This window comes from Leuresthes tenuis, unplaced genomic scaffold (genome assembly GCF_036924035.1).
Source record: "Leuresthes tenuis unplaced genomic scaffold, fLeuTen1.0.hap1 SCAF_7, whole genome shotgun sequence".
Taxonomy (NCBI): Eukaryota; Metazoa; Chordata; class Actinopteri; order Atheriniformes; family Atherinopsidae; genus Leuresthes; species Leuresthes tenuis.
This window is the reverse complement of record NW_027325361.1, coordinates 12,364,622-12,378,029: the sequence shown is the minus strand read 5'-3', so window position 1 is coordinate 12,378,029 and position 13,408 is coordinate 12,364,622. Positions and strand designations below refer to the sequence as shown.

Genomic DNA, 13,408 nt, shown 5'->3' with positions numbered 1-13,408 from the left:
GTGCCATCAGATGGCGCCTTCACAGATTTAGATGTTACCCCAGTCTGTCACCACAGATTCCGATTTCTGTTTGTGTGTTTGCTTTTTTTTTTTGCATGCATGCATGATTTTTGGGCAGCATTTGATACTGCAGTGGTGAACTATACATTTGCCAGAGGCCATGCATTAATTTCTACAGCAGAAGTGTCTGAAAATCCAAGCTATCACATTTTGTATATTTTCAGCTGTGTTACTTGCATAAAGACATCATATAATGATAAGAATTGAAATACTATTTTGTTTCCGTGATGATTAAATCCCCAAATTATTCTTTAAAAAGTTGAACTAATCTTACACATAGTGTTTCACAGAGTTGAAATGAGAGTTTTATTTTTCACTTACTAGACTTCAAGGAGTTCCTTTGTAAGTACATAAGAAAGTTATAAGTTAGATTGCACTGTAGAGTGTGGTTATTCAACAGGAACTAAAAATACTGGGTTATTTTCCTCACCTACCTTTGCAAAGCTACGAGTATCAAAAAGGAACCAAAAGCCAGACAATGAAATACACTTTTCACTCTTTACGCAAAAGATTTTAACAATCATTCTGTCCAAGTCAAAATGACAAGAGAGACTAACTCTGGCTTTGTAGCTGAGTGAACTGACTTATCAACTACTAGCCAAAATTTACTGTAATCTAGTGTAAATTTCCCACTCTGTTGATGAAATTTGACTGTAAGTGTATAAACAGCCAGCTTTCTCCTCTGCATGCAGACTGGGAGCTTCATATTTGCTGACACTAATTGGAGGAAGCTTTTGATGTCAGTTTGGTCAATGAGTCAGCTGGATGGGGATGCAAGTTTTCACACTAGACCTCTATTTTCTTCATAGGCCTCTCATGGAGAATCATCGTTGGCATGGCTTTAGATGGGAGTGTGCTTGAGCTAAAAGTAAAAATACCATTTGCAAATCTACTGTCTGCTAACAAGCTTGTCTGTTCTTTAAACCATAAATACAGTGGATAATATTTACGCTGAGCACCTTAATGTGTAACTTTGATAAGTCAAGGCACCACGAGGACGGCACATTCTCAAAATGCCTGCAAGTATGTGAAAACACACGATCTCTTTGTGATCGCTGAGAAAAACAAAAACAAATGGAAAATGGAGAATGAATTCGGCTGTTTATAAGAGCCACTGGTGATGGTGAAAAATACAGCACAGTAGCTTCTGTCACACAACCTTTTCTGCATGGCAGGATACAACTAGGAATAATTGTAACAATATGATGTTTTGATGGCTTTCCTGAAAGGGCTCAGTGTGACTGTGTACATACTGAATGAAAAAAAAATACATTTTTACTTTGGAGATGCAAAATTGTTTCAGACATGGGCTATTTCAAATAATGTTAAATGTCAAAGAATGTTACCATACAAAGACCATAAATATTTGAAAGATCTCCCAGATCCCCAATAGTATGGCCTTTTTTTGACAGAGTAAAAAAAGGCCAAGGTATTGTAACTTAACAGTATATCTTTGCTACAGGACACCATGCCAGAGACAAGGATCCTCTGTGAAGGGAATTACATATTATTTATTTATAATTGCATTGCCCTGCAGATGACTTTTCTTTAAAAAAGAAAAAGCATAGAGGCAGGAGGAAACTGAACGTGTCAAATGAAATGGAGCTGACCCGGGAGCAGCGTCCAGAGGTGAAACAGAAAAGAAAGCACACAGGTCATTCTAGATGGCTGACATAACACCACAGAGACAAGCTTGCACGACCTCTATCAATTTCTATGGCGGGAGGCACAAAAAATCTCTAAATGGAGTTATTCATTGGTGCCATCATCAGAGCCTCCACCCACACACCTTTGGGAACAAAGATCCCTGTTCAGGTGCCAGAAGTGTCACACGACTGCAGTCTGCTGTCCCCTGTCTGCTGGTGTCACTGACATGGGAAACCTGCCACAGCTCAGTGTTAATCAAGTCCATCTGAGTTCATTTACCAGACGCAGTTAGTTGGGCGAGTTACGGCAAAATGGTTAGAATAGATACCCCTTTTTCCGCCATGATAGAACAGGTTCCATCCTGTTTGGAAGTGTTGTGAGTTTTATACTGGTCATGAACTAAAAAAACAAACAAACAGTTGGTTCAAAGTTATAGTGGAAAAAGAAGAGGTTATCGTGTTCACGCTGCACTGACATCAAAAGAGAACATCCTTTTTTAGAGGATAGAAGATAAGCAATGACTTCTACTGATGATGCAACATAAACAACAGTGAATCCGCTCCAAACTACTGGAAACGCAGGCTGACTGAGAGTCAAAGGTTGCAAGAATCCTGAGTCCGAAAAGCAGGAAAAGCTGTCATCAGTTTAAAGTAAAGGTATGTTCTTATTATTTTTGCTTGCACGGCATTTTAACCTCCATCAAGGATTAGGCTGGTGGTCATATCTCTATCTAGTAATTGCCCCACGTTTTAGACATTAGATTACATGCATCTCTCCCTTGAGAAGATAATGAGGTGATAACGATATCAGGATTAAAAGAAAAACCTACTGCCGGTATTTTGCAACCTAACAGCAGAGGTTATGAAATAATGATTTGTTGGCATCAAAACAAAACTTACTGGAAAGAACTGACTATTAAGTCCTCTTCCTTTTTGGACATCTTCCAAAGTCAACAATAAATGATAAAAAGTCCAATAATATTGGAGCAGACATTGACAAGGCTGTTGAAACTATGTTTGCCCTTTACAGACAACTCATTAAACCAGCACATCAATGAACATTTTAAGAGACTTTCAATGAAAACCTGATCAGTTACATTTTTTTCCAGAGTTCAGCTGAGCTCAGATCAACTGAGTTCTTTGTTGCCCTCGCTTGGCAATCGATTCTGTTTTCGCATCAAACTTATGTTGGGAGTCGAACACTGTTCCCAGATGTCACAATTTGGACTTCCTCGCCATGTGTGATGCTGAGTTCTGGGTTAACAAAACTTCCTGAAAAGTCCTTGCTAAAGTCAATGATTGGTTCTTTAGTTTTTGTTAAAACGATCTTGGCACCATCTGACAAAAGCAGGAAAAACACAGCCATGATCTGAGCCTTGCAGAAGAGACACCAAGATAGCATGATCAGAAAACTGCAGCTGTCTGTGTACATGATGAAAAACAAAGGCAGCCACACACATGTGCTCAATAATATGTACCATGATATGTGGCCAATATCAAGACCCCTCTTAAACTGACAGTTGCATTTCAAGCAAACTGTTTCAGGAACTAACTCTGTGGTTTTACACCCCCCTCAGCTTTGCACTTTCACCACATCTTACAACTCTCCATTTGGTTCGGATCACATTCTACTTTTCATCTTACGCCACCATGAGGCCGATTCTTTCAGCACATTTCGTATCTTATTGGTTGGACTGCAGCGAAATGATACTCAGAAGATGAATTATAATCATTTAGATTTACTGACTTTTCCTGTTTTTCAAGCTCCAGCAGGTTGGATCAGGGAACCTCAGCACACAGCTGTGGTAAATGGCCAAAGGTCCAGTTGGATTGGTAGAATTTTCCCCAGCCCGAGGATTGCTCAGTATTTTCTGATTCACACTTTACCTCAGCTCCGATGTCCGATGCTCCCATATCACATCACTGAAGAACATCCCTACACAAAAGATACTGGCATCATAGTCGAGGTCACGCTCAGGGTCTCAGGGCTTTGTTAACTTCTATGATCTGTAATAGCAGTGAAATTTAGAGGAACAGCTTCTTTCTGGCCACTCTTACAAGAAGGCACGACCCGTAGACCTCCCATGAAGTTCTCCAATCTCCTGAAACAATCAACCAATAATACCACATCCATTTTTGTGAGAAGGAGGAACCACTAACAAATCTTGCAGGGAATAATAAGCCAGCCTTGAGACTTTCCTTCTGAAATTAATTTGGAGCTACACTTGCCTCATGAGCGTTCAAATAAGCAGACATCTTCCTTCAAGCAGAATCCTACAGACAGTTCACCAACAAAATAGTATTCAATCAGATATGGAGGTCGACTGTATTACTCAGCATTCAGGAAAAGGGAGAGAAAAAAATAAAATAAAAAATCCTCACACGCTCCAAACTTTGACCCAAAGACGAAGAACATGTAAAAATAAATTCTTGCCAGTACAGCTTTGTAAACAGAATAATTTAGATGTTTATTCTACGTTTACCATGGAAATCTGCTGCTCCTTCAATGGCTTCCGGCCTTTGTCCAGCTCATTTCTTTGGAAAATCTAAAAAGACTTGAAGTTTCTGCCACTGTACTAGCCAGCTGCAGTGGAGACTGCCACCTACTGGAGAACCTCTGGTTCTGAGACATTTTTATGGACCATCAGTGGAACAGGTCACTTTTATAATCTGTGCTTTACTAAAATGAGCTTCCAGCCATTCATGAACTTGACCTTTTAAGAGCTTCTACAGACTTCCTACCTTACCGCCCGCATCAGTGAATACTACGGATGCTAAACTCAACGTAGCAGACTGGCATTTAAAAATCAACACCTATAAGGTTTTATTTCATGATGTGAAAATTTAGAGACGGGGACAAAAGAATTAGTCAATGCACTACAAACATTTTATGTCACATGTCTTTCAGCCATGACTCATCTAGCAACTCTGTCCCATCAAACAACCATCACAAACATCCAAAACATCTCTTGCGTAAGGACTATCAAAATATGAATTTGAACAGTAAAACTTGGCATCTAAAGAAAACTAAACGAGGAAAAATAAAAGAAACCAAAAAAGAAACAAATGAAAAAAAACAACATGGATACAAGTGTAATTTTTTTCTTTACAAAAGGTAAAATGAAATCATACAAACTGTTTAAATTTACACAATGTATCTGACAAGACAAGCATATTTTTCACAGTAAACTTCCTTGTCAGACCCATTCCATTTTACTCCTTCGGAAAAAAGACAGCTAAGGAGGGCGGGAGGTGCGGGTTTTCATTCGGAACATTCAGTTCTCACATGAAGCACTTTAGCTGAAAAGGTCAGAAGTACCATTCTGGCACAGGAGGGTGAAGTTCTTATGAGGGGTCTAAACACAGGGCTAAAAATGCCTGTTTACAGTTAAATATATACCAATGACGCTTTCTGGAATGTCCAAAAGCTCTGAAAATTGATGAAACCAGAGTCCATTCAAAACTTAAAATACGACTTTAGTCATCAAACTTGATCTTCTTCCCCTGGGGCCTTGCTCCAAATCCACCACCTCCTCCTCTTCCACCTGAAATGAGAACAGGAGTCAGCTCTTTACCGACTGTCATATGATGCAGATCAGTAAAGTACAAATAACACCCCCCCCCTCCCTTTGATATTCTGATTATCAAAACCAACTCATCATCCCTTGAAGCATAACCCTGTAAATAATTTGAAGCCCCTCTCACCTCCCCTTCCTCCTCCTCTGCCTCCGCCACCTCGTCCTCCTCTGAAACCACCGCCACGGCCTCCGAATCCGCCGCCGCCTCGTCCTCCTCTGAAACCGCCACGGCCCCCGAATCCGCCGCCGCCGCCACCTCTGCCTCCACGGAAGCCGCCCTCACCCTTAGGCTTGGCGTAATCCAAGGTCACGCTTCTGCCGTCGATCTCGCCATCCTCCATCGCCTCCTTGGCTGCCTTGCAGTCGTCTTCGTTGTCGAAGTCCACAAAGCCAAAGCTGTTGGCGTTAGATAAGAAGACCAAACGTGTCACTGAAAGACTCGGCTGACCACTCAGAACGAAAACTAACTGTCCCCAACAACCTCGTTCGATAACCTTCAACTAAAAACTCAAACCCTTTAACATTCAGAAACTTGCATGTAAGCCACAAAGGCTGAGCTAAGAATCTGTGCTACACTCATGAGTGTCTCACATCAGACATGGGCAGCTCCCACTAAGTTAGCTGCCTGTTTAACTGCGAGTTCCCTCTACTTCTCATGCGAATCCGTACACTGTCACTGCTAGACAGAGCGGTGCTCACGAGAAGAATCAGCAGCCATGGGACAGTACTGGCCCCCCTCTGAACTTACCCCTTTGATGACCCCGTATCTCTGTCTGTAACTATCCTGGCTGCTACTGCAGCCTCAAAGGAGTCCTTAAGGGTCTGATCTGTTGTGTCCTCAGAGAGTCCCTTGACGAAGAGGGTTTTTGTTGGACCTGGGAGAGAAGATATCATGAAAAACTACTACTACATCATCATCATCTGCAAATGTGCAAATACAATTGCTTAAGACATCCTAAACGATCAAAGCTGACCAGGTCAGGACTTGACTATCTTAGAATCTTCACAGAGTCTCAGGAGATCAAGTTTTCATCATATCTGCTCAGTTCAGTTCATATCAGTAAAGCTTGAAGTGCTACCTGAGTTCCCTCTGCCCCCATCTCTGCCACCGCTGTTCTGGCTGTATTCCAGTCTGATAGTTCGGCCTTCGATGTCCGTGTTGTTGAAGTTTTCCAGAGCCTCCTTGGCATCATCTGTGCTCTCAAACTCTATAAAAGCAAAACTAAGGACAAAGGCAGGAAATTAGGGATGCATCAACGAACCCATTCACACGATGAAGACACTAAAATTAAAACAATGCCGACTGTTTTAATTAAAAGCCACAAATCTGATTAGAGTAAGACGGCTCTGTTGCACAGCAGACATGGGCAGCATCCCCGAGGAAACGGGGAAAGCCTGTTCTAACCGTGCATTCACTCTTCTTCTCGTGCGAATCCGTGCAGAATCATGGATTAGATTAAGAGGAGCTCATGAGAAGGTGCCCCACACTGAGATGCTAAACTTCAGTTTTGAGGATGATTTAAGCTTCCGTTCAACTTCTAACGCGACTTTTCGGTTAAAGCTGCTACACTTACCCTTTGGGTCTGCCGTCTCTCTGTGGAATCCTTACGGAGACGGCCTTCTCAAATGTGGACTGCAGCACCTCCTCTGTGGCACTGAAGGCCAGATTATTCACCACCAGAGTTTTGTTGGTTGCTCCTGATGCTACAAAAAGGAAAGAGGACCGAAGTTAAACAAGAGACAAAAGGAGCGTCTTTCTTTACGAGTTACAAAGATCTGCAACCCAAACAGATGTTATTTAAGAACCCCACTGTGTGAGGAAGCAATGTCAACATTAATGGAGTTTAAATATCGAAGCCAGGATTAGTTTTCAAACAGCTTACCTGACATTCTGGCTCCTTTTTGGCTCTTTTCTCCAACATAGTCGACCATAATGGCCCTTCCCTGCACATCAGCACCCTGAGCCTCCTCCAGCATCTTCTCTGCTTCAGCCTCAGTTTTGAACTCGATGTAGGCAATACTGTAAAATGAGGAAAAGATGACCTTTTTACAACCAGACAAGAATCCTACTGTTTCCTTTAAAGTTAAGGATTGCTCTTCCTCGTGTAACCCTTCCCACCATTCATGAGCCAAACAAAGATATTTTCTTGATCTTACCCTCGGTTTGAACCGTTCTGGCCTTGGGGTAGCCTGACATCGACAGCATCTTCAAACAGTTCTTTCAGGTCGTCAACCGTTGCAGAGAAGGGAAGATTTTTCACAAATAGCGTCCGTGCTTCTCTCTCTGTGGGGCAAAATGTCAGCATCAGCATTGCAAATGGGAGAACTCCTTTTACGACTCATGTTTTAAGAGCCGTAAATTACCACTGTAGAACCGATGCGCACACATTACCTTTCTTGCCTTCCTGTGCGTTCTCTTTGCTGCGAGCCTTATCCAGCTTTATCTCCTGACCCAAGACTTTCTTGCCACTGAGTTCCAGAGCTTTGTTCATGTCCTCTTCAGATGCAAAGTCCACATAACCAAATTTCCTATAAAAGCGAAAGGAATCAGTCAACTTAGCCAAAAATCCAAGTTTCAAAAGCAATATTTTCAGCTTCAAATATGGAATAGCTACAATTCTTAAACAAAAGGGTATAAAGAGCCAGAGAACAATGGCATTTTAATCCAGTAAGTGCCACATTAACCAGATCACCAGTTTACAGTTGATGACTGTATGCAACTCGTCAAATGTGATATTCTAATCACAAATTAATGAAAATTATGTTTAAAAACTAAATTCAGGATTTATGTCCCTCCTGTACACCCCACTTACGCACAACTGTGCATCGTTTAAAGGAGCAAACCAAATTAACTTACTTTGATCCCCCTAACCGGACATCGACGACTTCCAGGCTGTTCTTAGTGAAGAATTTCCTCAGTGACTCTTTGATCTCTTCAAAGTCCTTATTAGAGTTCAAGTTTCCCACAAATAGGCAGAATCCTGGAAAATGGGAGCACATTTCCAAAGTTTTCATTATTTGTGTAAAACTCACATTAAGTCGATTTTTGGAGCAACTGAACAATCTCAGTCAATGCATTGATGGTTACCATCTCCATCCGACTTTGCTTTCTTGGTAGGAGGCGTTTCCTTTTTGCTCTCTGCCTTCCTCTTTGCAGGTTTCGCTGGAGCCTCTGTTAAGAAAAGGAGCAGTGCACTTCTTTAAGTAACAGGGGAGCCACCCAGCAAATGATGAAGCATCCTGAATGTGGCCGATGCTAAAACTCACCCTCTTCTTCTTCCTCTTCATCATCTTCATCGTCGTCGTCATCATCATCCGACTCTTCTTTAGCCTTCACCATGCCTGCTTTCTTTGCCTTTGCGGCTGCTGGAGCGGGAGTTGTGTCCATCTCTTCTTCAGAGTCTAAAAACAAAAACCATTTAAAGCCCAAATCCATCATTGTGGCCAAATTCAAACCTCGTGACCATCGGTGGTTAACATTTGTCAGATGTATTAAAAAGGTGACATCATACAAAATCAGTATTAAGTCCCTTGTGATCATCATTCAGTTGTTGGAAAATTCTCTAAACAAACAACTCCAGAAAGATTTGTATTGCAAACAAAGCACAGCTTCTTACCATCCTCATCCTCGTCATCATCATCCTCGTCATCAGAGGACTGTGCTTTGGCAGCTGGTTTAGCTGCTGCTTTTGCAGCTGGCTTAGCTGGGGTAGCCTTCTTGGGGGGTGGGGCCTCCTCTTCCGAATCATCGTCATCATCATCTTCTTCGTCATCATCATCAGAGGATGCCTTTGCAGGCTGGGCCTTGCCTGGGGGCTTAGCTGCTGGCTTGGCTGCTTTCTTGGTGGGTGGGGCCTCCTCTTCTGACTCATCTACACAACAAAAGCAAGAAAATGTATTCATCCTAACAGTGAAACTTTGAGACAAAGGCTCTCATGAGTGCTTTATAACAAATAAAAGGATAAGACAATGTAACAGCGATTGAGGATAGAACCGGCAGACAATAAAATACACACCGGTACCGAAGACATAGCGCTGCATTTGTTTTTCCTCCGTACATTACACACATGAGTACTGAACAACCACATGCATGCCAAGAAATGGAGGGTGGGGTGGCTTTCACTTTCAAGTGAAGAGTTTAGACTACCAGCATCAGTCACAACAAACTCTGATTCTGCAGTAGGACCTACCATCATCTTCTTCATCATCGTCCGACTCCTCAGCTTTAGCGGGGGCCGCTTTGGCTGGCGTGGGTTTAGCGGGAGTCTTTGCTTTTGCGGGCGTCTTCTTAGGTGGAGGCGCTTCTTCCTCAGACGACTCTTCTGTTGATGATTATCATATCATGTCACAAAGTGCCAATATAGGTTGTATCACTCCATATTATTTAAACACCTGAGGTGAAATCAGATTAGGACTTTGTATTTTCATTACTACAAAATCTGAATTCAAAGAATTTTCTAGGCTAAATTAGCAGCATTAAATGAGCAGTGCTGTCGGATTGAATTTCCATGCATTTAAAAAGGCAAAGATATTTTATCCCAACTTTGAAACGGTCTGGAATCACGTGCATCCTGATCAGAAGCCTATTTAGTGCAATATAATGCGCTGTAAAATATTATCGAGAAACCTACTCTTACATAAGAAACTAAAGCTCAAAGTATCACTTCCCTAGATATACAAATACATCCAAAATAGATTTCCTTAAAGAAAGAAAAAAACACTTGGTGCCCTTTAAGTGTGTCTTTGATTAAAGTTTATGGCGGAACTAATTCTACTGAATCAGTTCCAAGGTGTTACAACCATTGGGAACAGGACCTGGCAAAGCTTAAATATCAAAATTGGGAGTTTCATTGCTTACCATCATCGTCGTCATCATCATCATCACTTTCTGCTTTTTTAGCAGGGGTGCCGTTTTTTGCAGCTGGGGTGGCTTTAGCTGGAACGGTCTTCTTTGTGGCCTTCAGTGGAGGGCTCTGAAATTTAGATAAAAATATAACAGATGTTTTTTTTGTATTAAACTGACTTGATCATAAACAAATAAATGGCAATGAAAAGTCAATGTACCTCTTCTTCCTCCTCACTGCTGTCCTCATCACTAGATTCCTCCTCCACCTTCTTGGGGGGTGGAGCTTTTTTCTTCTGTACTTGATTCGCTGCCTGAAAGAGCACAGAGAACATTTAAAAAATCAACCTTTCATAAAAAGTTCCCAATAAATCTTTAAAGGATTTTCATGGCCCACATTTGTCAAAAGTCAAGGACTGCCTCCTATGGATTATCGCAGCGAGGCGCCATGTTTCACTAAGTTTTAAGACGGGGGTTTTAACCCACGTGTAAGCCCTTCGAACTTGAAAACCTAAGAGGCCGCAGATTTACCGATAATAAAGATTTAATCGATGACAACCCCGTGGATAAGCACGTGCTAGTGTCGTTTTAATTGCCCGCACTGAAAACCATCGTCTGGGTTTTGGTTGGTCACCTCGTGTGTCACACTGAGCGTCCAACCCACGTGGAGCTAAAGAGGCTGGCCAGCTAGCATGTAGGCTAATTCATTTGTTTGACATACTGTACACTACAACACGTGTTATGGACATTTAGATAAAGGGGGGTGGAAATGTGAACGTAAAAGGTAACACTGATTAAATAACAAAACGCGGTGATACCAAACTGTTCGAAAAAATAAATAAAAAAATCAAGATAAATAAGCCGCATTAAATGAGAAGCGGTGATGCTAATGGGAGGTTAAAATACCACGTTGGGCGCCATTAATATTTAACTCAAAACCTCACAATAACGTTTCCATTAATTCGTGGGTCCATTTAATGCGGGGTTTGTCTTTTTTTTTTCGTTGTTGTCAATGCACCTCAAAAATTTTACCGTCAAGCCGAGAGCGCGCCTGAAAGCCATTTTGAATAAGCCTCTTCGCGTTGGCAGGCCACGCCAGGCCTGTGAAGCAAGGCGCAAACATGGCTACTGTCGACCGAAAAATCAACGTTTAGTAAGAAATACACGATGCATTCTCCATTAAGCATGTAATACAATAATTATATAAAAAGAGTGCATTGGTTGCCACATACAAGTACCCATTTAGCCCTTATTTCAGTTCCTCCTTTTCTCCCGATCGCAGCAACTTCTGCATGAAGGCCTCGTGCGTAAACACAACCTAATTTCTACCACAATTGCGTACATTCACTGTAACAGTATAGTAAACGTAATTTGCTCTTACCTTGGCTAACTTGACCATGGTTGTTTCTGTTGTGTTTCAGTGAAACACAAGGAGCTGGATGATTCGTTTCAAGAAACTAAATTTCTAATGTATGCACGTGGATCTGCCTGCTCGGTGGGACATTGGCCAGGAAAGACAGATAAGTCGCAGTCGCAGTTGATCTCCAGCTCTGCGCGCTAACGCCTACCCGCCCACATGACCGCGTGAACCAATCAGAAGTTGCTACATTTGCATCGTGCCCGCGCCTCGCCTACAATGTAGAATTTTGGTGATTATGTTATTCCTATGATTAACAATCAAATAAGAGATGTGCAGTTCAGTATTTACCCAGATATTTCAATTTAAACTATAATATAAATTTATCCACAGCTTCATCAATTCCACGACGAATGTCGCGCGTTAACTACACAGAGAGTCTTTATGCACCATGCAGCTGTTGTGAACCACGTGGTTTGAACAGTTGCCGTAAACCGTCACTAACATCACATGTAACTTAAGTGTGTTGACAGGAACACACTCCAGTGGTCAATAAGGTGAACCATATTATCTGTTGTAGTGCGAGTTTTATATTATCACATAGTGAAAGGAGGCTTAAAAGCATACCGATTTAGACCGAATAGGAAAAAGGATGAATTGCTGCTTTAATTGCTCTTACAATATAAACTTGTTTCGCCTACGATTACTGCCACTGCCATGCTGCTCAAACTGTATGAACACGTGAGATAAAAAAGAGGGATATATTCATCAAAATATTGATTTGAATAAATATTATGAGGGTGCTCCCCAAGTAGACTTCAAGTAATTAAACCTGTTGCACACGTGTTGTCTTCACACAATAATTTCCTGATGAGTCAGCCTTTCAAAATGAAGTAGGCTTTAAACACGTGTAGGCTGTCGAGTGTCTCTAAAGACCAACATCAAGACAAAAACTAAGTTGCCTCCTTTTTTGTAACACTGACTATAACTGGAAATAGAAATAATGTGTTCTTTACAAACGTCCTTTTGTCCCATTGTGTTACCACATTTTATGGGCCAACGCAACTATTCATGGCTAACTGCACATGCATGGTAGACATGGTACAATGACACTCAAACTGAGGTTCACAGATGAACCTCATTTGGTTCTGCCTGTGCTGAGTTATTCCCCCTGAAGTCTTGCCAGGTCCAAATTATGCAAATAGAATTTATAGTATAATTATAAATTATATTATTTAAATTAAAACCATTAAATTAAATGATAAAAATTGAAATAGTTTATTACTGCTCTTATCTCCACATGCATGTTTTCTCCTATAATGTCTTTTAAATTTTTTATGACATATTCCTGATTTATGCATTGGTTAAGCCAGTGTTTCTCAATTCCGGTCCTCATGACCCACTGCCCTGCATGTTTTCAATGTTTCCCTCCTCCACCACACCTGATTCAAATGAATGGCTCCTTATCAGGCCACTGCAGAGCTTGGTGATGAGCTGATCATTTGAATCAGGTGTGGTGGAGGAGGGAAACATTGAAAACATGCAGGGCATGCAGGGCATGAGGACCGGAATTGAGAAACACTGGGTTAAGCCATTTATCCCTCTATATATCAATAAAATCCAATTACTCTATACCAAGCAACAATGCAAAGCTTCTTAGCAGATTTGATATCTTACATAGCCTGTTATAAAGGCTGCATAGTTTTGGGTTTGTGTAAGTTAAGCTATGTCTTAGTCCTTCTATGTAAAACTGTTGACATCCAAAAACCAGGCAGCTGATTCCCCCGGGACATGAACAGCACATTTGAGTAATTAACCCGCAACACCACACAGAGGCAGCATTGCCTTTTCCATCACTTGCCCAGTCATATAGGATAGCTTGATAAGTGAGGGGTGATATTCATTTTATTCTATTGATTTTTCT

The 13,408-nt window shown here is 41.4% G+C and overlaps 1 protein-coding gene and 3 non-coding genes across 5 annotated transcripts; all 4 read right to left on the bottom strand.

Moving 5' to 3' along the window:
• Window positions 1-4,575: 4,575 nt before the first annotated feature.
• On the bottom strand, window positions 4,576-11,661 carry ncl (nucleolin). 2 transcript variants are annotated; one of them, XM_072389347.1, is made up of 16 exons: window positions 11,509-11,661; window positions 10,349-10,441; window positions 10,143-10,257; window positions 9,475-9,606; window positions 8,902-9,156; window positions 8,552-8,686; window positions 8,373-8,456; window positions 8,142-8,265; window positions 7,677-7,813; window positions 7,442-7,568; window positions 7,168-7,304; window positions 6,859-6,988; window positions 6,364-6,506; window positions 6,033-6,159; window positions 5,412-5,680; window positions 4,576-5,251 (listed from the first exon to the last, which is right to left on the bottom strand). In XM_072389347.1, exons 1-16 carry the CDS (start codon window positions 11,524-11,526, stop codon window positions 5,184-5,186), a joined length of 2,094 nt encoding a protein of 697 aa, XP_072245448.1. In that variant the 5' UTR covers window positions 11,527-11,661; the 3' UTR covers window positions 4,576-5,183. The 2 variants fall into 2 exon arrangements, with proteins under 2 accessions (XP_072245448.1, XP_072245449.1); XM_072389348.1 differs by having other exon boundaries at window positions 9,475-9,603.
• LOC140312477 (small nucleolar RNA SNORA75) lies at window positions 5,865-5,991 on the bottom strand. Its single transcript, XR_011916971.1, has one exon. It is a non-coding gene; the product is annotated as a small nucleolar RNA SNORA75 (small nucleolar RNA).
• LOC140312476 (small nucleolar RNA SNORA75) lies at window positions 6,630-6,763 on the bottom strand. The gene has a single exon (XR_011916970.1). It is a non-coding gene; the product is annotated as a small nucleolar RNA SNORA75 (small nucleolar RNA).
• LOC140312481 (small nucleolar RNA SNORA57) lies at window positions 9,252-9,391 on the bottom strand. Its single transcript, XR_011916974.1, has one exon. It is a non-coding gene; the product is annotated as a small nucleolar RNA SNORA57 (small nucleolar RNA).
• Window positions 11,662-13,408: the final 1,747 nt, after the last annotated feature.

Coding starts and splice junctions, on each gene's coding strand:
- ncl (XM_072389347.1), bottom strand. Junction 9,157..9,474: donor CGATGATGAAGAAGATGATG/GTAGGTCCTACT, acceptor TTTGTTGTGTAG/ATGAGTCAGAAGAGGAGGCC. Junction 6,989..7,167: donor AAAAGGAGCCAGAATGTCAG/GTAAGCTGTTTG, acceptor TCCTTTTTGTAG/CATCAGGAGCAACCAACAAA.